This window comes from Diceros bicornis, chromosome 16, assembly GCF_020826845.1.
Source record: "Diceros bicornis minor isolate mBicDic1 chromosome 16, mDicBic1.mat.cur, whole genome shotgun sequence".
In the NCBI taxonomy this organism is placed as follows: domain Eukaryota; kingdom Metazoa; phylum Chordata; class Mammalia; order Perissodactyla; family Rhinocerotidae; genus Diceros; species Diceros bicornis.
In genome coordinates this window covers 21,272,718-21,297,524 of record NC_080755.1, presented here as the reverse complement: position 1 = coordinate 21,297,524, position 24,807 = coordinate 21,272,718, and the positions used below count along the sequence as shown (strand labels likewise).

General features: G+C 34.1%; 1 protein-coding gene across 3 annotated transcripts in view; it reads left to right on the top strand.

Annotated features, from left to right (window-relative positions):
• The window catches only part of SS18 (SS18 subunit of BAF chromatin remodeling complex), an 81,761-nt gene extending 57,658 nt beyond the window's left edge, over window positions 1-24,103 (top strand). For 2 of the 3 annotated variants that reach the window (XM_058556917.1, XM_058556916.1), the window contains exons 8-11: window positions 2,844-2,936; window positions 3,650-3,772; window positions 6,465-6,598; window positions 22,338-24,103. In XM_058556917.1, coding sequence (XP_058412900.1) covers window positions 2,844-2,936; window positions 3,650-3,772; window positions 6,465-6,598; window positions 22,338-22,364 — 377 coding nt within the window. In that variant the 3' untranslated portion in view covers window positions 22,365-24,103. The remainder of the gene's footprint in view (window positions 1-2,843; window positions 2,937-3,649; window positions 3,773-6,464; window positions 6,599-22,337) is intronic. The other variant, XM_058556919.1, reaches the window with a different exon arrangement.
• The last annotated feature ends 704 nt before the right edge of the window (window positions 24,104-24,807 follow it).

The following is a 24,807-nucleotide window of genomic DNA, read 5'->3' as shown; positions in this document are numbered from 1 at the left end:
TCTGTCCCTGCCCAACATAACTATAGATAGCTTATTCAGAACATTTTAATGAGTATGAAGAAACTAAAAAGCTGTTTTCTTCTAGATTTAGACACACTTCAATAATCTAAAGTACCAATGATAGCATTAGTTTATAATCTATTTCACAGTATATTTTGTTTAGCTTCTCTATATTGGTACCATCAGGAATCACCTTTGGTCACTGGAATCCTTTCTTATGTAAAAGAGGATCCTTTTGTATTTGGAATTGTTTATTTGAACCAAAGCAAATGTTATTGATTTACTTTTTTAAGTAACAGCTTATTGAAATAATTCACATACCATAAAGTTCACCCGTTGGTTTACTTTTATGCATTGTGTAAGTACGTAGAGAATATAGTGCTCAAGTATTTTTCCAAGTTTCATCATTTTAGTTAATGTTGCATACTTCTCAAAGAACTATGGTTTATATACATTGGCATTTGCATTTGAGAAAAATTTTGGAGGCTAAATTATAGCCGTAATATAGCTGTATTTAGAGTTAAGAGAATAGGAAAGGGAGTTGCAAACCAGATTTTAATTTTGGTTGTTTAGTTTAGTGGTTATTATTATTATTTTTTAGTGGGAAGGTGGCTTGTGAAAAAGCGGTCAGTAAAGATGTACTGCACTTAGTAATAATGCAGGCATACAGGCAGACTTTCAACTGTACAGGTTTTCTGTATGTTTGGAAATTTTATGATACAATGTTGAAGGAAAAATAATCCAGACATACAAAACTGATAAATTTGAGGTGATTATTCACAAAATAAAATGATTTGTCTTGTTATGAAAAGGATTTGCCAAAATCTTCATTTACGTAGTAAGCTCCCTTAGGGTATTTAGGGTAAACTACTTGGCAGAGAAATTTGGGGAAACTAAGAACTTAAAGAGCAAAAGTGTTGGGAACATTGTGTAGACACTAATGTAAGCTAGCAAGAAGATATAATTTGTTGTATTTAAAAATTCATTTTGCCTACCATTTTTCATCAATATATGAAGCGTAAAGCTACATCGGTATAAGGACATTGATTTTTTACTTGCAGAGCCTGTAGAATTCTACATGCACTAAATGTTTATTAGTAATAGTATTGAAGTGTATAGATAATTCTGGTTAGAAAAATGACATATTTTTTTATCTCAGATTTTTTTATCTCAGATTGTCTTGTCCAGAGTTATTCAGAATGTTTTCTTTTCTTTTTCTTTCTACATGTAGACGTTGTATTGAGATTTTTTTAATCAAAAACTTTAGTAAGTTTATAGAGTATAGATATTTTAAAGAGGTGAAATCTGTGTTGTTAAACTTGATGCATTAGGAAGTTTGTTGAAAATAAATGATTTTTTTGTTTAATTTTTAAAATACATTTTAAGTAATTGAGTTGTATTTGACACTTTTATTTTAGTCTTGAGTATTTCCTGAAATGTGAGATTTGTATTCTTATAAATATGACCTTTCTATTCAAAATAGACAGATACATTATTTTTATAAATACCAGAGCTTTAAGATTTCTGTAAATAATTCCTTCTATTACATCAGGGGATTTTTTAATTTAAATGGTGTCATTTTTGCATAGGTGTGTATTAATGTTTTTGTCTGACGTTTACATAGCGTATTTATTCCATTTATAACAACAATTAATTTTATTAAGCAGCATTGGATTTTTTCTCATTATGTTCAGATACGTATGCCAGTAAATATGTGGATTAGGAGTTGACAAACTTTTCTCTAAAGGACCAGACAGTAAATATTTTAGTTTTTGCAGGCCATACGGTCTTGGTCTCAACTACTGAACTCTAGTTGTAGCAAGAAAACATCTATAGAAAATATGAGCAGGCATGACTGTGTTCCAATAAAACTTTATTTACAAAAGCGGGTCACTGGCTATATTTAGACTGTGGGCCATAGTTGCCAACCCTTCATGTAGATATTTATGAGGTGGTTTTGGAGCATTGGAATATTAGAGCAATTATACTGATTATAACATTTATTCGTAACTATATTCCTCCTTCCTTAATTAGGCAATCTTCTAAAATTAAGTTCAGATTTTAGCTAACTGAAAGGTTATTTCCTGCATTTTTTTTGTGCCACTTAGTTAAAAGGACTAGAGTGTTGATTTTCATCCAAGTCCAGTCATCTTGCAGGTGAAATTTAGTGTGCCTTAAAACTAAAGGTGTACTCTGGCACTTAACACAATATTAATTTTATGAAGGTGTATGTTTCTGGTACTCTAGAAATATTTTCTAAGGGCTTCTAGAATGGCAGCATTAAGCAATATATTTTTGCATCTGAAAATACTTTGAGATACATATACTTTATGAAGTAAATGGAATGTGAAAAATTTGTTTCAGTTTCTTTCAGGGGAAAAAAACTTATGGAGCTCTTATATATTTTGTATTGTTTTAGCATATGCTGTGGAATGCGAGATCAGCAGAACAGGTGTTTGACAAAATATGATAATTACTTCCTTTGTTCATTCTAATTTAATTCAAGTTATTTACATGTAAAAGGCCTAAATGCTTTCATTCTTTCTTTTTTAAAATAAAATGGAAGATAAAGTTTTTTTTCCCCCTTGATAAGGATTATCAGAGTTAAGACTAAGTGTAATGTTTCTAAAACTACTGTTTTTTGCTTTTAAAAAAATTTGCACGTTATCTCAATATGAAAACAATCACATTGGTAAATATTTGGCTAATGCAATTGAAATTATTTTTTATGTATTTCCATTTCTTTTTCTTTTTTTCAATTTTATTTGAAAGTTTAAATATATTTAGGGTTTTCACTCAGTGGCCATTAACGTTTCTTCCTGTCTCTTGTCGAATTGATGTAGGTCATAATGATTACGGTTATCAGCAACCGTCGTATCCTGAACAAGGCTACGATAGGCCTTATGAGGATTCCTCACAACATTACTACGAAGGAGGTATCTATATACCTTCACACACGTACACATATATATCCCCTTCTACAGGAACGAAAATTCTTGCATAAGACAACTTCTCCCCCATGCAAAGCTCTTGTAGAATACTAGTTGCTGGCTGTCTTGAAAGTTACAGGGAGCCCAGAACAAGCAAAATAATTTCCTTACAAAATATTTAAAATGTATAACCATGACTTGCCATTTCTAACAACAATAAGAAGACTAAAACATTTAAAAATAATTTTTTCCTCAGTGGAAATTTTCTATTTGAACATAAATCCATCAATCCAATTTTTTTTTCTTGTGTGTGTTTACATATGTATAATTTTACATATAAGTGTAGTGCCTTTAGGAAACAGCTTGCTGATCTTGTGTAGCTAGTGTGTGCTCTTGTAGCTGTCTTTAATTTTGTCTTTTTTATTTTATTTAGCATAGTCATGATCTTATGACTGTGATGTTCCAGTAAATGTAATGCTCGTATGGCAGAGACGCTGAAATGCTGCAGTTCAACCTTGCAAAATTGGCTTTAACTGCAGTTTGTTTGGCCGAAATCCTTCTGTTTGGTTTGAGTTTTTTCTTTGTTTTGTTAACTTTTAAAAATCAATATGGCATTTTATTTTGTTCTTGTGTTGTTGGCTATGCATCTTAGAGGAAAAAGATGAGTTAAGCAAACTTCTCAGTTTTTTTTTCTTTCCTCTTCTCCAATTATCCTGTAGGAAATTCACAATATGGCCAACAGCAAGATGCTTACCAAGGACCACCTCCCCAGCAGGGATATGCACCCCAGCAACAGCAGTACCCAGGGCAGCAGGGCTATCCGGGACAGCAGCAGGGTTACGGTAATAGCTTACTGCAGTTTATTTTTGTCACCAAAAAACAAGATGATTAATGTTTTAAAATATGGAAATGGGTATTTAACATTTTTGAAAATTCACAATTTTAGCTCAGTCCATCATTGTAGTGTTTATTTAAAATGTTGTTCTTAGATAAACTATTAATCCATTTAAAAAGAAACATAAACTAGAGATGGTTCATTGACCAAAGATAAGGTATGTAGTCATTTACAAGACAAGAAGAATTAATTCTTAAACCTGTTTGGCATTCACTACCAGCCAGTAGCTTTGTATCTGCTTGGAAAACTGATGAATTGGGCAATTATTAACCATATCTACATAAGCCGCTTAGCAAATTTTTTTCTAAAACTAATAACTATTACCATGAAAAAATATAATGTGATCTATTTGGAATGCATAAAGAAAGTGTTTTTGTCATTCTCTAGTTAAATAGCAACATACACATCCATAGGTATGTATGTATTGCAGTTACGTATCTTACAGAGTTTAAGGGAAGTATAGCCATATTTTCTGATTATGTACTCGCTATAATATCTCTTAGCTGGATATCTAACTTTAAATAACTTTATTAGATAGAGAGTGGGGAATGGTAAGGACTTTATCTCAATCTTAAATTTCAAGCTACTATGACTATTTTAGATATAGGAAAATATGGTTCTAATGATTAAGAAGTAGCTGCTTATTAATCTGACATCATCTCTTGCTAACATGGTCTCTTTTTTAATCAGTAATGTCTTCTCATTTTATTCATTGATTTAAGCTCTGCTGTTACTGTGTGCACCTCTCTCTACCTGTGATAGCAAGTCTAAGAACCAAGATCAGGCTGAAATTCTCTTGTGGCTTCAACATATGCAGTGAAATTTAGTCAGGTATTGGGAGGCCAGCGCTGGTGGTCTAGTGGTTAAGATTTTGCACTCTTCACTGTTACGGCCCAAGTTTGTTTCCCGATCAAGGAACCACACCACCCATCTGTCAGTTGTCATACTGTGGTGGCTGCTTGTTGCTGTGATGCTGAAAGCTATGCCACCAATATTTCAGATACCAGCAGTGTCACCCATGGGTGGATAGGTTTCAGCAGAGCTTCCAGACTAAGACAAACTAGGAAGAAAGACTTGACCACCCACTTCCAAAAAAATTGGTCATGAAAACCATATGAATAGCAGCAGAGGATTGTCTGATATAGTGCTGGAAGGTGAGAGGTTGGCGCAAAAACACTGGACTGGGTTCTGCTCTGCTGTACACAGGTTCACAGGGTTGCTAGGAGTCAGAGTCAACTCAATGGCATTAACCAGGTATTGGGAGTCAGGCGCTTTCCCCAAAATGATGAGTTTTGTTCCCTAATTCTAGATATGACTTTAGAAATACTTCATGAATTTCTTGTCTTTTATAAAGGGTCTTGCTTCTTTTTCTCAAATGGCATTTTCATTTCATGACCATTGAATATTTTTGCTTTGAATAAATAGAGTTTCTGGTTTTATTGTATTTGTGTGAAAACAAATATGATGTGACTAAATCAAGTAATCTCATTGATTTCAGAGCAATATTATTTTCAGTGGGAAGAGAAAGTAAAAGAAATTCAATATTTTTGGTTTAAGTAGTTAAATGCTGTTTTGTTAGACATTAAGAATTCTAAAGAAGTTCCCATTTTGCTTATCCATAGGCTTCAGCTGTCAAACTTTATTCTGACAGAAAATTTAGAGTTTGAATAATTGAATGTATAATAATTAAATAAAATAATAGACTGATGGAATATATTTAAGCTTGAAAATTTATTGTTCTCTTTTGGCACTTTTCTCTGTAGTCAGCGCTTTTTATGGCAGGTTTTGAATGGCTGTTATAGAAAACAGAAGAATCACAGCTTTTCAGCTTATGCTTTACAAAGCATGCTTCATAATAGACAATAGTAGAGTTTGTGAAATAGACATATTTATTTGGCAAGCCAGATTAGTCCCTTGCCATCTCTGGACTTTGAAATCATTTATTTTTATTGGTTAAGTATTTAAAGGTGATTGGTACACAGAGTGTAACTTTTGAATCAAGTTTTTCCATATGCAACCTGTGGCTTTTCAAGTCTTTAGATTCTGTTTGAAAGTATCGCGATAAGGTTGTCAATACAGAGCATAAATCATTGTTTTGGTGATTGCAAATATAACTCTAGAATTTATATGTAAAATCGTTCTTTGCGATTCTTTTTGGTGATTGCAAGTGTAAATCTAGAGTCACACAGCTGTAAATATCATCATTTCCCAAACTTGATTCAGAAATTACTTCAGTATTTTAATTTGAATCTGCTTCTTGCCCTTTCTTTTACCTCTTGCTTATACTGGTTAACTTTCTAATAGAGGTATAGATGATTTTTCTTAATTTCGAGTTAAGCTGATTTACAACTCCTGAGTCTCTTTTGTTTGTTTTAATATATACATTTTTAATGGCTCCCACATAGCACAGTAGTTACACTGAATCAAAGCATCTGATACATAGTGATATCTTTACAATATTTTTGCTCTTATTATAACCTTTGGAATTGGTTACAAAAAGCATTTGAGAAAAATCAAGACCAAACTATCCTTTTTAGTTTGGATATAAAAATATAATAATATCTAGTTCTGAACCCTTTCTGTAGTTCTAGGGACTTATATTTTTATCTATGCTGTTGTTTGTGTTAATTATTTTGCAGGTCCTTCACAGGGTGGTCCAGGTCCTCAGTATCCTAACTATCCACAGGGACAAGGTCAGCAGTATGGAGGGTATAGACCAGCACAGCCTGGACCACCACAGCCACCACAGCAGAGGCCTTATGGATATGACCAGGTAAGTTATTTGTCCAACTGTGTGATTGATTGCCCCATTATTTGTTGACTCTTGATTAGATTAAACTTTTTTTTTTCACTTGAAGGCTCATTTTTCACTTTTCCTGTTCATAGTACATGCGTTAACAAAAAAGTCTTTACTTTTTTAAGTCTTTTTCATAGAATGGTAGCACAGTTGATCATACTATAATGTGTAAAACATCTTATGTCTAGGCATCAGAGTTCGTTCATATTCATTCATTCATATTCTCATTCTCTTTCTCTGATCTTTACCTCAAGCATGCTTCCCTTAGCTATCCAAACATCATTCTCTGTTTTAAAGCCTCTAATTTCTCTTACTTCCTCATGTTTATTGCTGAAGACTATGCATTGACCTTCTGAGATGTGGAGTCGATCTACGTCAGTGCTCTTATTAGCTCTCGTCTTCACTTCAGCATATCCACCACACTTCCTTCACATCTGTGTTATCCCTTCTCTTTAAGTTGATATTTGCCACCTTGCTCTGTTGCCTCCTTCCATATACATATCCATTATTTCAAATATTAATAATCTGTCTTTCTCCCGTTGTCTTTCCTTCCACCTTCAAATATGTAGAGGTGTATCTCATCCTAAGACAACTGTATTCTCTTGAACCTAGTGTTTAAGTTCCTTCTTTTCATCAGTAAACTTCTCAGACTTAATCATCTGTGCCACAGTCATTGTTTTGTGAATCTTTTCATACATACTATAAATTATAATGGAAATGATTTATTATGTTGGCAGTATCTTTAGATTGATTTCAGGTTTGTCTAATGTGACTTCCTAGTGAGGATAATCTGACCTGCTCACCATTTAAGCTACTTAAAATACGTTATTTTTTTGTAAGTTAAGGTTCCAGAGCCAGTGTCGATGATCTGGTTTGAGGAACAACTCATATGCACTGCTAATTAGAGTTTGAGGCATGAACAGTTCTTTTATCAACGCTCTCTCAAGCCAACAACCCCCTTGTACTGACACTTCCTATTTAAGTGGTAAAGATAAAACAGATATATAAGACTTAAACTAAATGAGTAAGGACAAACAGGTAATATTTTTTTTTTAAAAATACACTAGAATAAAATCAAAGGATTAGTCAGAGGTTTTCTCTAAATTTTAAAAGTAAAGTCTTGGCTACCTAGTATTTAAGGGCAATTCTATCTGAGCAGATAGAATTTAGGCTCATTTTAATACATAAAGTGATGGAAAAGTGATATTCTGGTCATTTATTCCCTCATTCAACAAATATTTATTAATTTTTTATGAGTGCTGGACACTAGGTCCAGATGAGTAAAACAGACATGGTCGCTATGGCTTGTGGAACTATCTTGATCTTCCTTGACTTCACTTTAGCATTTGACACGTTTTCCTGTTTTCATTCTTGAACGGTCTTCTTTAGCTTCTGTATTACTGTACTGTTTTATTCCTTGTACATTTCTGGTGATTTCTTCCTTATTTTTTTACTCGTTTCTCATCTTTCTTTTACCCAAATATCAACCCTTGGCTCGGTGTTTTTCTTAGTCTGTGTGTTCACCCTGTCTTGTATTTTCAGTATGCTTATCCCACATTTCTCAACCCAACTTCAGCTCCATTTTTCCAACTGTGGTACTACAGAACATCTCTTTTCAATGTCTTGCCATTTCCCTCAACTTCAGTATGTCATGAACTAAACTAACCGTTTTTTCCTCTGAATCAACATATTTCTAAATCCCCTAAACTTAACATCATTCATTAAGTAAATGTTTCTTGAGCAACTTTTATATGCTAGGTACCTAAGATTTGGGGGTATATTGGAAAATGAGATAGACATGGACTCAGCCTTTGTGAACTTAAGTCTAGACAAGTAAGCAAATGATATAGTGTGAGAAGTACTTGGATGAGGAAAGGCAAGATTTTTGTGGAAGGGAGCTCCTAACCCAGATACAGAGAAAATGTTCCTTGGGAAGTATTCTATAAGTGGCAGGACCCAGAGAAGAGTAGGTATAAGCCAGGTAGATGTAGAGGAGGGAAGGATATTCTAATCAGAAAGAAGTGCGTTCACAAAGGGCTAGTGTAAGATGTGTGGTTCAGTAAAGCAGAAGCATGGGAAAGAAGAGGCAAGACTAGAGAGAGAAATTGGGGTAGATTAGGAAGACTCTTATAAGCCATGTTAGGGGACTTGGACTGTATCCTGACATCAGTGTGGAGCCGTTAGAGGGTTTTAAATGATGTATATAAAGTATCCAGCAGTGGCTAGCACTTGGTAAACATGATATGTATATCATGTGTGATATATATGATAGATATGTGGTATACTGCTTTTATCATTGTAATTATTCCATGCCATAAAGTTCTCAGGAATTTGGGACTGTACTGTAGATAAAAACCCATGATTTGGATAATTGCCAGCCACATCTCCTTCCCTACTAGAAAAGGTTATAAGGAGGGGAACATTTTAGCTACTCTAGTGTCAGTAATCTCACATTTATCTTATTTTTCACTTTATCTGTGTCCCCCAAACCAAACACCTATTCGTCTCTTCATTTTAAGGAAAGTAATTCATTTCTTCAAGATGGTTAAGGCAATGGGAAACCAATACTGATTTTTAAACCCAATAGTAATATAATTATAGTGGTGGTTTAGGCAGATGAATCTTGTAGCAGTGTGCAGGATGAATTAAAGGGGAAAATTGAGAGAGAAAGCCTTGTTAGGGGGCTGCTGTTCCTCCATCAGTCTTTCCCATCTCAGTAAACAGCAGCTCGAGTCTTCTAGTTCCTCAAGCTAAAAACCTGAAGTCATCCTTGACTCCCCTCTTGTTTGCAAATCAAACATCCGTCATTCCAAATAGTTTCTCTGTGCTGCTTGGAAATCCCTCCCCTCACCACCAAACCTTCCTTAGACAACCACTAATCTACTTTCTTTCACTGTGGGTTAGTTTACATTTTCCAGAATTTTATATAAATAGAATCATATAGTATGTTCTTTTTTGTGTGGCTTCTTTCACTCGGCGTAATTATTTTGATGTTTATTCATATTGTATGTATCAATAATTAATTCCTCTTTATTGCTGAATAAGTATTTCATTGTATGGATATACCACAACCTTTTTATCCTTTGAACTATAGATAGAAGTTTGGATTTCCACTTTGGGGCTATTACAGATAAAGTGCTATGAATATTCATATATAAGCCTCTGTGTAGACATATGTTGTTGACCATTTTCTCTTTCTCATGTGCTTATTTTCCATCTGTGTGTCTTCTTTTCTGAAATGTCTGTTCAAATCTTTTGCTCATTTTTTAATCCAGTTCTTTATTTTCATACTACTGAGTATTGAGATCTTTATATATTCTAGATAAAAGTCCTTTATCAGATGTATGATTTGCAAAGTGTTTTGCAAGTCAAGTCTGTGGCTTGTCTTTTCATTCTCTTAAGAGTGTCTTTTGAAGACAGGAACTTGAAAATTTTGATGAAGTCCTATTTATCAATTTTTTCCTTTTATGGATTGTGCTTTTGATATGATATTATATGTAAGAAATCTTTAGCTAATTCAAGGTCGCAAAGATTTTCTCTTATGCTTTCTTCCAGAAGTTTTCTATCTTTAGGCTCCACATTTAAGTCTATGATCCATTTGGAGTTAATTTTTGTGTATATAATATGAAGCATGAATTGAAGTTTGCATGGTTTTTTTCTTTCAAATGGATACCTCATTTTCTCAGCACCATTTGCTGAAAAGACTATCGTTTCTCTACTGAATTGTCTTTGAACCTTTGCTGAAAATCATTTGTCCATAAATGTGTCTATTTCTGGACTCTATGCTGTTACATTGATGTGTTTATCTATCTTTAGACTAATCTCTGTCTTGATTATAATAGTTTTATAATAAGTTTTGAAATCAGGTATTGTTAGTCTTCCAGCTTTGTTCTTTTTCAAAGTTTGTTTTGGCATTTTAGGTCCTTTGCATTTCTATATGAATTTTCAAATCAGCTTGTCAATTTCTAGAAAAAGCCTACTGAGATTTTGATTGGAATTGCCTTGAATGTGTGTATCAGTTTGAGGAGAAGTGGTATTTTTTTTTTCCAGCAGTATTATGTAGTTTTCAGTGTATAGGTCTTAGGCAGCTTTTGTCAGATTCATCCCTAATAAGTATTTTATATTAATAAGTAATTTATATTAAAAATTTTTGTTTAGATTTCCATTTCCAGTTGTTAGTTGCTAGTTATATACAAATACAATTTATTTTTTTATATTGATATTTTATCCAAACTGTAACATTACTGATCTCACATATTATTTTTTGTAGCTCTTTTGTAGATTCCATCAAAATTTCTACAGAGAAATTATGTTGTCTGTGATTAAGGGTCTTCTTCCTTTCCAGTCTGAATGTTCTCTCCCTCTGCTGCTTTATTCCCCTGACTAGAACCTCCAATATGATGTGAAATAGAAATACTGAGTAGGCATGAGAGAGTGGACATCTTTTGTCTTGTTCCTGATCTTAGAGGGAAAACCATCACCCTTTCAGCCTTACATAAGATTCTGTAGGATTTTTGTAGAGGTCCTTTATCAAGTAGAGGTTGTTGCCTGTATTCCTAGTTTGCTGAGAATTTTTATCAGGAATGAATGTTGTCAAATGATTTTTCCTTATCTGTTGAAGGAATCGTACTTTTCCTTTTTTAGTTTGTTAGCATGTCAGATCACATTGTTTCATTTTCAAATTTTAAATCGATCTTGCATACCTAGAATAAACTCCACTTGGTCATGATATATTATTCTTTTAATATGTTGTTGGATTTTTTTTTTTTTTTTGTGAGGAAGATCAGCCCTGAACTAACATCCATGCCAATCCTCCTCTTTTTGCTGAGGAGGACCGGCCCTGAGCTAACATCTATTGCCAATCCTCCTCCTTTTTTTCCCTTTTTCTCCCCAAAGCCCCGGAAGATAGTTGCATGTCATAGTTGCACATCCTTCTAGTTGCTGTATGTGGGATGCCGCCTCAGCATGGCCAGACAAGCGGTACGTTGGTGCGCACCCGGGATCCGAACCCGGGCCACCAGTAGTGGAGCGTGTGCACTAACCGCTAAGCCACGGGGCTGTCCCCTGCTGTTGGATTTGATCAGCTAAAATTTTAAGAACTTTTACATCTATTTTCATGAGGGATATTGGACTCTAGTTTTCTTTTCCTTTAATGTCTGTCTAGTTTTGTTATCGAAACAGTACTGGCTTCATGAGTGAGTTGGGAAGAATTTACCCCTCTTCAGTTTTCTGGGAGGATTTGTGTGAAAATGGTGTTATTCTTTCTAAAATGTTTGGTACAATTCACCAGTGAAGCCATCTGGGCCTGGAGTTTTCTTTGTGGGAAGGTTTTTAATTACAGATTTAATTTCTTTATTAGATATGAGATATTCAAGTTACTTATTTCTTCTTGAGTAAACATTTCTGTGTTTCAAGAGATTTGTCTATTTCATCTGTGCTGTTGAATAATTTTTTTATAGTCCTTTTAGTATCTCTAGATGCAGTGATATTATCGCTTTCATTTTTGATATTGATAATTTGTGTCTTCTCTGTTTTTTTTCTTTTCTTGATTAATCTGGCTGCAGGTTTTTATCTGCTTTATTGATCTCAAAAAGCCAGCTTGTAGTTTTATTGATCCCCCCCCCTTTTTTTTTCTGTTTCATTGATTTCTGCACTGATCTTTATTCTTTTCTTCTGCTTACTTTGGGTTTCATCTGTTCTTTTTCCAGTTTCTTAAGGTAAGAGCTGAAGTCCCAATTATTAAAGAACTGTCTTTACCTACGGTAGGTGTGTATTGCTGCTATATATTTCCCTCTAAGTACTTCTTCAGCTACATCCCACAAATTTTTATGTCATGTTTTTAGTTTCAGTCAGTTCAAAATGCTTTCTAATTTTGCTTTTGATTTCTTCTTTGACCGAAGAGTTATTTAGAAGTGTAAAAATTAGTTTTCAAGTATTTGGAGATTTCCGAGATATTTTTCTGTTACTGATTTCTAATTTAATTCCATCATCATAATAGAACATACTTAGTATGACTTAAATTCTTCTACATTTATTGAGACTTATTTTATGGCCCAGAATATGGTCCATGAGGGTCTTCTATAAATGTCAGTTAGACCAAGTTGGTTGATAGTATTGTCTCCTATGTCTTACCTGATTTCATTTCTAAAACTCTATTAGTTACTGAGAAAGGGATATTAAATCTCTGACCATAATTGTGCATTTGTCTATTTTTCCTTATAGTTCTATTCATTTTTGCTCTATGTATTTTAGTACTATTTTTTTTTTTTGGTTTTTGCTGGGAAAGATTTGCCCTGAGCTAACATCTGTTGCCAGTCTTGCTCACTTTTTTTTTCCCCTCCCCGAGGCCCCAGTACATAGTTGTATATTTTAGTTGTAAGTCCTTCTACATGAACTGCTGCCACAGCATGGCTACTGACAGACGAGTGGTGTGGTTCTGTGCCTGGGAACTCAGTGCAGGCTGCTGAAGCAGAGCATGCTGAAGTTTAACCACTAAGCCATCAGGGCTGGCTCAATACTATGTTTTTAAGGTGCATACATTTTTAGGATTTTTATGTCTTCTTGATGAATTTATTACTTTACCGTTATGAGATAGCCTTTTTTATCCTTGGTAATAGTCTCTGCTCTGAAATATGTTTGTCTGATATTAATATAGCCACCAACTTATTTTTGGTTGGTGCTAGAAGTGCTAGAATGATATATCTTTTTTATCCTCCTATTTTTAGCATATTTGTTTTATTTGTTTATTTATTTATTTGTTTATTTATTTATTTATTTAATTTATTTATTTAGGGAGGAAGATCAGCCCTGAGCTAACATCCATGCTAATCCTCCTCTTTTTGCTGAGGAAGACTGGCCCTGAGCTAACATCTATTGCCCATCCTCCTCCTTTTTTTTCCCTCCCAAAGCCCCCGTAGATAGTTGTATGTCATAGTTGCACATCCTTCTAGTTGCTGTACGTGGGATGCGGCCTCAGCATGGCCGGAGAAGCGGTGCGTCGGTCTGCGCCCGGGATCCGAACCGAGGCCGCCAGTAGTGCAGCACGCGCACTTAACCGTTAAGCCACAGGGCCGGCCCCAGCATATTTGTTTTTTTATGTTTAAATTGTATTTCATGTAAGCAGCACATAGTTAGGTCTTGCTTTTTTATCCAATCTGACAATCTCTGCCTTTTATTAGGGCATTGAATATTATGTTTAATGTGATTATGGATATGGTCAAGTCTCTCATCTTAATATCTTTTTTCTATTTGTCCCATCTGTTCTTTGTTCTCCTTTTCCTCTTTTTCTATCTCATTTTGAATTATTTTTTTCTGTTTTTAAAAAATCATCTTTTGAAATACAATTCATGTACCATTTAATGCGCCATTCTAGAGTGTACCATTCAATGGGATTTTTTTTTAAGTATATTTATTTCTTTCTAGACACCTGGCATTTGGAAACAGCTAGTTTACTTTCTGTCTTTATGGATTTTCCTATTCTGGACATTTAAGATAAATGGAATCATGTAGTATGTGGTGTCTTGTGATGGCTTCTTTCATTTAGCATAATGTTTTCGAGGTTTGCTCCTGTTGTAGCATGTGTCAGGACCCTTAAGTGGTATTATACCACTTTATGTTTAGTATAACAACCTCACAGTAGTCTACTTTCATTTCTTTCTTCTTGACCTTTGTGTTAATGTTATAAATTTTATTTCTACATATGTTATGAATGCCAGAGTATATGGGATTTGTTTTGTGTAAAAAATCAATTATCCTTTAAAGATATTTTAAATAAGAAAGAAACAGATATTTACTCTTGTAGTTACTATTTCTGGTGCTCTTCATTCATATGTGTAGATTCATATTTCTATCTGGTATCATTTTCCTTTGCCTGAAGGACTTCCTTTAGGATTTCTTGTAATCCAGGTCTTCTGGTGATAAATTGTGTCAGCTTTCGTATGTCCAAAAAAGTGTTTCTCTTTCATTTTTGAAAGATATTTTCTCTGGGTATAGAATTCTAGGTTGGCAGTGTTTTTTTTTCAGCGCTGTAAAGATGTGGCTTCACTGTTTTCTTGGTTACGGTATTTCCAAGGAGACATCTGTTGTTAATCTTTCTGCTCTAGTAGTTAGTGTATCTTTTTTCTCTGGCTGCTTTTAAGATTTTCCCTTTATCAAATTACTTGGCTGAAAAAAAATTTCCCTTGCTCAAACTGTGTTCAGCAATTTGATTACAGCATGCCTTGGTGTAGATTTCTTCATTTTTCTTATGCTGCTTGGAATTTGTGTAGCTTCTTGGATTTGTGGCTTTATGGTTTTCATCAGATTTGGAAAAATTCTGACCAAATCTTTTTTTCTGTTTCTACCCCTTTCTCTCTTCTCGAGACTCCAGTTACGTGTATATTTGGCTGTTTAAAGTTGTGCCATAGTTCACTGATCCTCTGTTCATTTTCTTAAATTCCTTTTTCTGTTTTATTTTGAGTCGTTTCTGTTGATATGTCTAAAACTTCACTAATCTTTTCTTGTTCATGGTCTAATCCGTTTTTAATTCATTCCCAGGTATCTTTCATCACAGATGTTGTATTTTTCATCTCTAGAAGTTCGATTTGGGTCTTTTTTATATCTTCCTTGTCTCTGCCTAAATTTTTGAACATATAGAATACAAGTATGGTAACTGTTTTAATATTTCTTTCTGTTAATTCTATCATCTGGGTCAATTTTGATTTTTTTTTCCTCCTCATTATGGGTCATATTTTCCTTATCCTTTGTATGCATGATAGTCTTTGACTGAATGCCCAGACATTGTGGATATTACCTTTATTTTGTTGGATGATGGATATATTTGTATTCCAAGAAATATTCTTGAATTTTGTTTTGGGATGCAGTTAAGTAATTTAGAAACAGCTTGATCTTATGGGGATTGCTTTTAAGATTTGTTTGGCAGGACCAGAGCAGTGTTTAGTCCTGGGCTAGTTATTCCCATTACTAAGGTAAGACCCTTTTGAGTATGTCATTGAAGTACGAGCTTTTTCACTCTGGCTAGTGGGAATGAACACTATTTCTGTTCCGATGTGAGCACTAGGTATTATTTCCTTTAATCCTTTTGGTCTGATTCTTTCCTCAGACTTGGGTATTTTCCTTGCATTCATTTGCATATCAGTACTATGCTGAATATTCAAGAGGGCTCCTCTGCAGATCTCCACAGTTCTCTATGCAATTCTTCATTCTCTGGTACTCTGTTCTATGAACTCTAGTTCCTTTTTTCTCTCCAGACTCAAAGCTTTATCTTCTTAACTCATATTCATCCTCAGTTCCCCTTCATGCACTGTAGTGTAGAAACTCTCAATGTAGTAAGATGTGATAGTCAGAGGGCTCACCTCTTTGTTTCCTATTTCTCAAAGATCGCTGTCCTTTGTTGCTTTCTGTCCTGTGTCCTGAATATGATTATTTTGTATGTTTTGTGTAGCTTTTGCTTGCTTTAGACTGGAGGGTAGATCTATCTTAACCAGAAACATGCTTTAATTTTTTTTGATACTTTATTTTTTTGAGCAGTTTTAGGTTCACAGCAAGATTGAGCAGAAAGTACTGCGAGTTCCCGTTTACCTTCTACCTCCACACATGCAGTCTCTCCCGCTATCAACATCCCGTACCAGAGTGCTACATTTGTGATAATCAGTGAATGTTCCTTGACAGATCATTGTGACCCCAAGTCCATAGTTTACATTAGGGTTTACTCTTGATATTGGTACATTCTATGGGTTTTGACAAATGTATGAAGACATGTATGTACCATTATAATATCATATGGAAGAGTTTCATTGTCCTCAGAATTCTTTGTGCTCCCTCTGTTCATCTCTCTCTCCTCCCTAATCCCTGGCAACGACTGATCTTTTTACTATCTCCATATTTTTGCCTTTTCCAGAATATCATATACTTGGAATCATGTAGTGTGTAGCCTTTTCAGATTGGCTTTTTACTTAGTAATATGTATTTAAAGTCTTTTTAAGGCTTGATAGCATATTTCTTTTTAGTGCTGAATAATATTCAGTTGTTTGGATGTACCATAGTTTGGTTATCTATTGATTTATTGAAAGACATCTTGGTTGCTTTCAAGGTTTGGCTATTATGAATAAAGCTGCTGTAAACTTCCGTGTGCAGCTTTTTGTGTGGGCATAAATTTTCACCTCATTTGGATAAATACCACAAAGCATGATTACTGGATTATATGGTAAGATATGTTTAGTTTTGTGAGAAACTGCCACACTGTCTTCCATAGTGGCTGTACCATTTTGCATTTTCACCAGCAACAAATGAGAGTTCCTGTCATTACACATTCTCGTCAGCATTTGGTGTTGTCAGTGTTCAGGATTTGGCCATTCTAATATGTGTATAGTGGTGTCTCTTTGTTGTTTCCCTAATGATATATAATGTGGACATCTTTTCATGTGTTTATTTGCCATCTTTATATCTTCTTTGATGAGGTGTCTCTTAGGTCTTTGGCCCAATTTTCAACTGAGTTGTTTGTTTTCTTATTATTGAGTTATAAAAGTTCCTTGTAGATTTTGGATAACAGTCTTTATCAGGTGTGTCTTTTGCAAATATTGTCTTGGCTTATCTTCTCATTCTCTAGACGGTCTTTTGCAGAGCAGAAAATTTTAATTTTAATGAAGTCTAGCTTATCAAGTGATTTCTTTCATGGATCATGCTTTGGTGTTGTACTTAAAAAGTCATCAACAAACTCAAGGTCATCTAGGTTTTCTCCTATGTTATCTTCTAGGAGTTTTATAGTTTTGTATTTTACGTTTAGGTCTATGATCCATTTTGGGTTAATTTTTGTTAAGGATGCAAGATCTGTGTCTAGATCCATTTTTTTTGCATGTGGATATCTAATTGTTCTAGCACCATTTGTTGAAATGAGTGTCTTTTTTTCCATTGTAATACTTTTACTCTTTTGTCAAGGTTAGTTGACTGTATTAATGTGGGTCTGTTTCTGGGCTCTCTAATTCTGTTCCATTGATCTATTTGTGTATTCTTTCACCAATACCATGCTGTTTTGATTGATGTAGCTGTATAGTAAATCTTGAAGTTGGATGATGTCAGTCCTCTGACTTTTTTCTTCTTCAATATTGTGTGGCTATTTTGGGTCTTCTGCCTTTCCAAATAAACTTTAGAATTAGTTTGTCAGTATCCACAAAATAACTTGGGATTGCGTTGAATCTATGGATCAAGTTAGGAAGAACTGACATCTTGACAATATTGATTTCCCTGTCCATGAACATGGAACATCTCTGTATTTATTTAGTTCTTTTTTGATTTATTTCAGCAGTTTTTTAGTTTTTCTCATATAGATATTATACATATTTTGTTAGATTTATACCTAAGTATTTCATTTTTGGGGGTGCTAATGTAAATGGTATTGTGTTTTTAATTTCAAATTCTACTTGTTCATTGCTGGTGTATAGGAAAGTGTTTGACTTTTGTATGTTATCTTTGTATCCTGCAACCTTGCGTATTAGTTTCAGGAGTTTTTTGTTGTTGGTTCTTTAGGATTTTCTACCTAGACAATCATGTCATCTGCAAACAAAGACAGTTTTATTTCTTTCTTCCCAATCTGTGTACCTTTATTTCCTTTTCTTATTGCATAAGCTAGGAATTCCAGTACAGTGTTGAAAAGGATTAGTGAAAGGGTTATCTTTGCTTTGTTCTTGGTCTTAGTGAGACAGTTCATTAGGTATGTGTAGATGCTTTAATTTTTCAGCATAGCGTTTATCTCCATATGACAGATTATGTAGTTATTGTTTATTGTCATACTCTCCTCCTTTAGAATGTCAGTTCTTTAAAGATATCACTATGTCTGTTTTTATCACTGTTGAGTCTCCATCACCTAATAGAACTTATCAAATAGTCAATAAATATTGGTGAATAAATAAAGTATAAGTAAGTGAATAAATGAGGCCTGTACTTCTAGATTCAAATGGTGATCATAAGAATAGAGAGAGAAACCAAGCCCTAAAAAGTATTCAGACAGAATAATTGTAAGACTTTTATATTATTAGATGAATGAAAGGAAGAAATTTAAAGATGGTTGGTATTGCTCAGTTTTCTAGCCTAAAGACTCTCTTCTCTTCAGTATACTCCCTAGACAATCTCATTTACTCAGATGGTTTCAGTGTACCATGCTGTTGACCCCCAAATCTCTATTTCTAGTCTGACTCTCTCTTCTGAAAATCAGATGCCTATTGGACATCTCCACTTAGATGTCAACATAGCCCAAGACAAATTCATAATTTTTCCACCCTAACTTATTCCTCCTTTCTGTATTTTCTGTCAAAGAGCAGAGTATTATTACCAACCTAGAATGCCAGGTGCCATATTTGATATTTGTCTTCCTCTCTCTCTCTTTCTTCATCTAATAAATGATGAAATCTTGTTAATCCTCTTTCCTAAAACATTGTTGAATCCATCCACTTCTCTCTAACTACTGCCTTATCTTAGTTTAGACTGTTGACATCTTCTAGCTTCATCCAACACTGTCTTCTTGCTTCCTTTCCCATTCATTCTTTACACTCTAGTCAGAGGAATTTTGTAATTAAAAAAAAAAAAAATCAAAGAAGCAGAGAGAGAGAAGCTGAGGCTTGTAGAGTTGGAATGATTTACACAAGATGACAGAGCGAAGATATAGTGGAGCTGGATAGCAAGTCCTGAGTGACTAGAGCCTCCACTGAGTAAAGTCTTCACTATCCCATGCTACCTCCAGTAGCATCATTGAGTACTTGAGTAGTATGCAGAGTGTTTTCATGTTTTTCTTCTTGAATAATTTTTTAAAGTGGGGATTATAATTACCCTCACTTGTTAGATGAGAAAATTGAGCAAAGGAGGATTCAGGTCGCTTGCTCAAGGACAAGAAACTGTTAAATGGTGGAGTTAATACTAGTAATTGGTTTCTGGCTCTAAAACCCATACTTTTTTTTTTTGGTGAGGAAGATTAGCCCTGAGCTAACATCCATAGCCAGTCCTCCTCTTTTTGCTGAGGAAGATTGGCCCTGGGCTAACATCCATGCCCATCTTCCTCTACTTTGTATGTGGGATGCCTGCCACAGCATGGCTTGATAAGCAGTGCATAGGTCCGCACCTGGGATCTGAACCTGTGAACCCCGGGCCGCCAAAGTGGAGTGCGCGAACTTAACCACTGTGCCACCGGGCCGGCCCCTAAAACCCATACTTTCAACCCTGGAATTTGCTAATGGTTGCAAATATTCAGTATGGTTTTTTTGGGCTTGCTTATGATTTGATTTGGACCTAGCAATGTGATCAAGTTACTTAAATTCTCAGTGCCTCAATTTCTTCATCTGTATAATGTTTACTGTATAGGTTATAGATGGACACAAAGTACCTATTATAAGTGCCTGACACATGGTAAGGTCTTAGTTATTGAGATATACTGAGAGTTAGCTATTGTTAATATTAGCCAGATTTCTTATTTTCATTACTGTAAGTTCTGTGTTACCAAATAATTAATAGCTTCTACTCCTTGTTATTGTATATTCTTTTTTATTCTTTACTTCTCTAAGCATTCTGTACTTATTGTTTCACCATGCCTTTGCTTTAGTTATTTCTTCTATTTGGATTATCCTTTTCTTCTTTTCTCTGCTATTCAGATTTTACTATTTTCTTAAGGCTCCCACAGTCTCTGAAATATTTTAGCTGTGTTAACCTTTTCCTTTCTGATTTCTTATAGAACTTCTGTTCTATAATTGTACTTTATTTGTAAGTCTTACCTTCCCTGTTTTCCAAATTTATGATGATGATGAACACATAATATTTGCTCAATAAGTGTTTATAATTGCTTGAATATAATATTCAGCATACTTTATGGAAGAAGTCTTATGTATCAGGCACTCTTCAATACTTGGGCATAAGAATGGTTAAGACCTATCCCCAAGTAATCATAGTATAGTGCATAAATCATAGCTGATATTTATATAGCACAGCAGTTCTTAACCTCTCACATCATTTGTGCAACTCACTTTCATCAAGATCGCTATACACACATTCACTAGGGGAACATTTCCCTCCATCATTGAGAGTTGCTTATTTATAATTCTTTATATTTTTGAAAGTCCTTTCTCATTTTCTCCCTTATTTAAGTGTCCTAAAAAACAAATGAGGTGGGAATTAATGTAGCCATGAATGGAGAGAAAATTGAGATCCAGAGATGGAGATGTGACAGTCCCACCTCGTAGGTGGAGAAACTGAGTCTCAGAGAGTGTTTTTTAGACTCAAATAGACAGTTAACAATAGAGTTGGGACTTAAATTCAGCTTTACTATTTACGTAATCTAATAATTGAATAATATATTCCTGTATGCTAAGCATTCACTTATATTTCTTATTTTGAGCTTTGTATTATAGGAGTCTTTAAACAAGTATGAAAAAGAGGAGCATCATGAATCCCTGTGTACCTGCCAACCAACTTCAGCAATTATCAACATTTTGCCAGTGTTGTTTTATGTAACTCCCAATGCTGTTTTTTTTCTTTTCAGAATATTTTAAAGCAAATCCTAGGTTTGATGTACTACCCATAAATATTTCAACATGAGCATTGACTTTAAGTTTTGCTGAATAAAATTATGTAAAGTGCATTAATAATTTTTAAATACCTTAATTCTATTTATAGTGAATTATTCCATTAGATAGTTACATTCCACAGATATTCCAGTATATCTACTTCTATGGAAATGTAAACTTGTAGGGTACTGTTTTTTATGGTACAGAAGTATTTCAACTCTAGAATACTTTCTTGATATGAAATGTGACTCGGGGGAAATTTAGCCAAAGGAAATAGTTAGCTGATTATTTGCTTCCAATGAGTACTGTTTTGAGGACGTAGATGCTTTCATAAGCATCTATTTTAAACATATTTAAGAAATTTTTGTTAAAATATGTATTTTCTGATATATCGCTCTTTTCTTCTATTTTTCTTCTCTTTTACCGGAAAAGGTATTCCTTCTCTTCTCTAAAAGCTAACCTTAACAATTTTATACTAGACATTATTTACCTCCCTTGTAGAATTTTGCTACTTCATTCATCACCTCTTTTATATCTTGCTCGCTTTTTCTCTCATTCTTTCAGTCTGTAGGCCTTCAAGTCTCCCTAATTAAAAGCAGCAAAAACAAAACAAACTTCCCTTGATTTTATGTACCAGCTGCCTGTCTGAATACCTGTGCTGACACTGCATCGGCCTCAGGGAAAGGCCCAAATTCATTAGGGGCCCAAATTCATTAGTATGGACTGCAAGTTCTTTTCCCTTTATGTCGCAGATAACTTGCCATTCTTGCCACTTATCCCAAATACCCTTGATGTTAATTCATAATAGTAATTATAATAAGCTAAATAGTCACAAAGTTGTTAGACTAGCATATAATTTATACACTAATGTATACTACACCGTAATTTAGAACTAGAACATCTCACTCATTCTTGCTCAATTTAGTTCAACAAAATTCACCAAACATTTAACTTTCCACTATGTGACGTGTACTATTTAGGCTCAAAGACTCTTAAAATCCATTTGCAATTGAATATAATATCAGAAGAAATTATAGAGATACTACATACCTAAATATATATGTTTTTGTTTGTTGTAGATGTAGTTGCTTTTGTAGTATGACAATGTTAAGATTTATTTGTAATGTTTTATGCCAAACTATTATCTAATTATTTTTTAATTTATCTTTTAGGGACAGTATGGAAATTACCAGCAGTGAGAAAGTACTTACATTCCAGTAGCCAGTATCTGTTGGCAGCCATATTGTCACCTCAGCACTGTGGACACCTCCCTGTGAAGAGATCCTTCCATTCCATCTAGTTTTTGGAAAAACCTTGTGGATAAGTGGCTGTTTCATCAGTAAGCAGCCTTTGTGGCTTAGTTATAAAAGGCTTTAGTAGCTCAAAAATACTCTTGATTTCACATTTCTACTCTAGATGGCAACATTGGACAGAAAATACAATGACATAACCAATTTGCAATGATTTTGGAACTGTGTTTCAAATGGACTGTTACAGACTGAAAGGTGTGAACAGCTTTGTATGTTTGTGAAGGTTAAGGGAATTTAATACTTTTCCACAGATTCTTTTGTAAGGGGAAGAGGGAAATGTACACTTTTTACAGCAGCAATATTTTGTATATTACGTTTGTTTCATGTGCATATGCAAGGCGGTACACTACGCACCGGACAGAATCAGAAATCCTCTGTTAATGTGGAATGGAGCATGGTGGATGCTGGATTGTGTTGGTCTCAAAATGGTGTACTATAAAGATAAAGGTGAGAGAGAAGACAAAGCACACCATACGTCCACTGTTATATTCTTTAGAGGAAATTCAGATCCCTTTTATCTCTTAGATAATCAAGGGCACTGTGATACAGTTTTGCGTAAAGACATTTTTTAAAAGCTTTCCAGTTTTGTGGACTAAAACCTTTTTATAAAGATCATTTATAATACCGTTTTAAAATGTGAGGCAATAAGAATTACTTCATGTTGGATCTGAAGAATCTTGGTAACAGTTTCATGTAAATGAAGTGGAAATCCTCCTAAAATAGCAATAACTGAAAATGGAAGTGTTAATTTTATTTTGTTTGAGTAGTCAGGGAACTTAGTAATATCAAAACATTTTATAAATGATGTCAAAGAAGAGTCAACATTGATCCAGTAATTTTATTTTTTAACATTAGAACGGTAATTGATTTATATAATAGAATAGTTCAGCAGACTTTACAAACCTTTATTTCAACTTTCTTAACTGGAAATAATGCCGTTTATAAAGGGACACTTTTTCCCTTTTTTGTGTTGGTTAACGTAACACAAAGAGATGTTTAGGAAAATGCATATTGATGAGGTTTATTCTGATCTGTATTAAAAGCGTAGAGGTGGCATTCTAGGTCACTTTGTTATTAGCATGGCATATTTAATCATATTTGAGACTGTCCTGTGCCTGATTATTTTAGCTAAATTCAGGGATATTGCATTGGGCAGGAAATCATGCATTAAGAAGTTTATAACCACAATTATTTAAGCATAATCTGAAAACATCTAGCCCAAAGGTAAGTTGCTATTTTCATCACAGTTGCCTATGCCCGGGGAATAAGGTGTATTGTTTATAATTGAATTGGTTTTTCTCACTTCTAACTGGAAACAAAACAGAAGGGGTGCCATAAATTTGAATAAGCAAAACGTGCTATTCTCAACATACTGTAATCAAAAGGAGGAATTTCAATTTGTCTCTGTGTGTGTATGAGAGAGAATGTGTATGTTTTAAGGTCAGAATAGGTTTTTTTCAAGCTAGTCAGTAGAAAATGGACATCAAGTTTGAACAGATAAAGCATGGACAGCGTTATTGTGATTGAAATGCTTATAGGTTCTGTGCCAATTTTCCACCACTGTGTACTTTGTTCCTATTTAAAACTGTATCAACTCTAACGGAAGAATAAATTATTTGTGATTTTAATTTTCTCATTTGTTTCTTTAAATTAGATCTCTTTGACTGTCTTGTTTTGTCTGGAGACTGTGCTGTGGGTTTTTTTGTATAAGTTAGTCCGGTATAAGCAGACTATATTTGTATTCTAGGACTTTATCAAAATTCTCTTGCCATGCCCAAGTTAATTAGAATTAACTGTTCAGTAATCAGCATGTTGTGTGGGCTGTTTGTTACAGAATTCTTTCTCTGAAAATGAAGTCCAGGAGGCTATAATCAAGATGACTGAATTAGATAAATGAGTTGAGGAGACAAAATTGTACTGAACCCAACCTGGTGTAGATATGTTATCTCATTTGAAAGAAGCTCAACTGACATTAAGAAATAATTTGTCTTGCCAACCCATCTTCTGTTGTCTTATTCTCCTTTTAATGGAAACTAAAATTGCAATTTTAATAAGCAGAATTTCCTCCAGGACTTTCTTCCTGGAGACTAGTGCATTTGCAAGGTTTAATTGTTTTATAACAGTCCTATTTCATAAAAGTTTTTAATTGGTGGTGACAAAAATTACCTCACTCCTTTGGTACCTAGTAAGAAAAATAACTTTACCAGTAGCTTTCTACCAAATTTTACATTCCCATGTAGACTATATATTCTAAAACTGAAATTTCTATTTTATCAAAATATATTATAATGAAGAAATATCATACCATCCTGTAAGATTCCAGAAGCAAAAT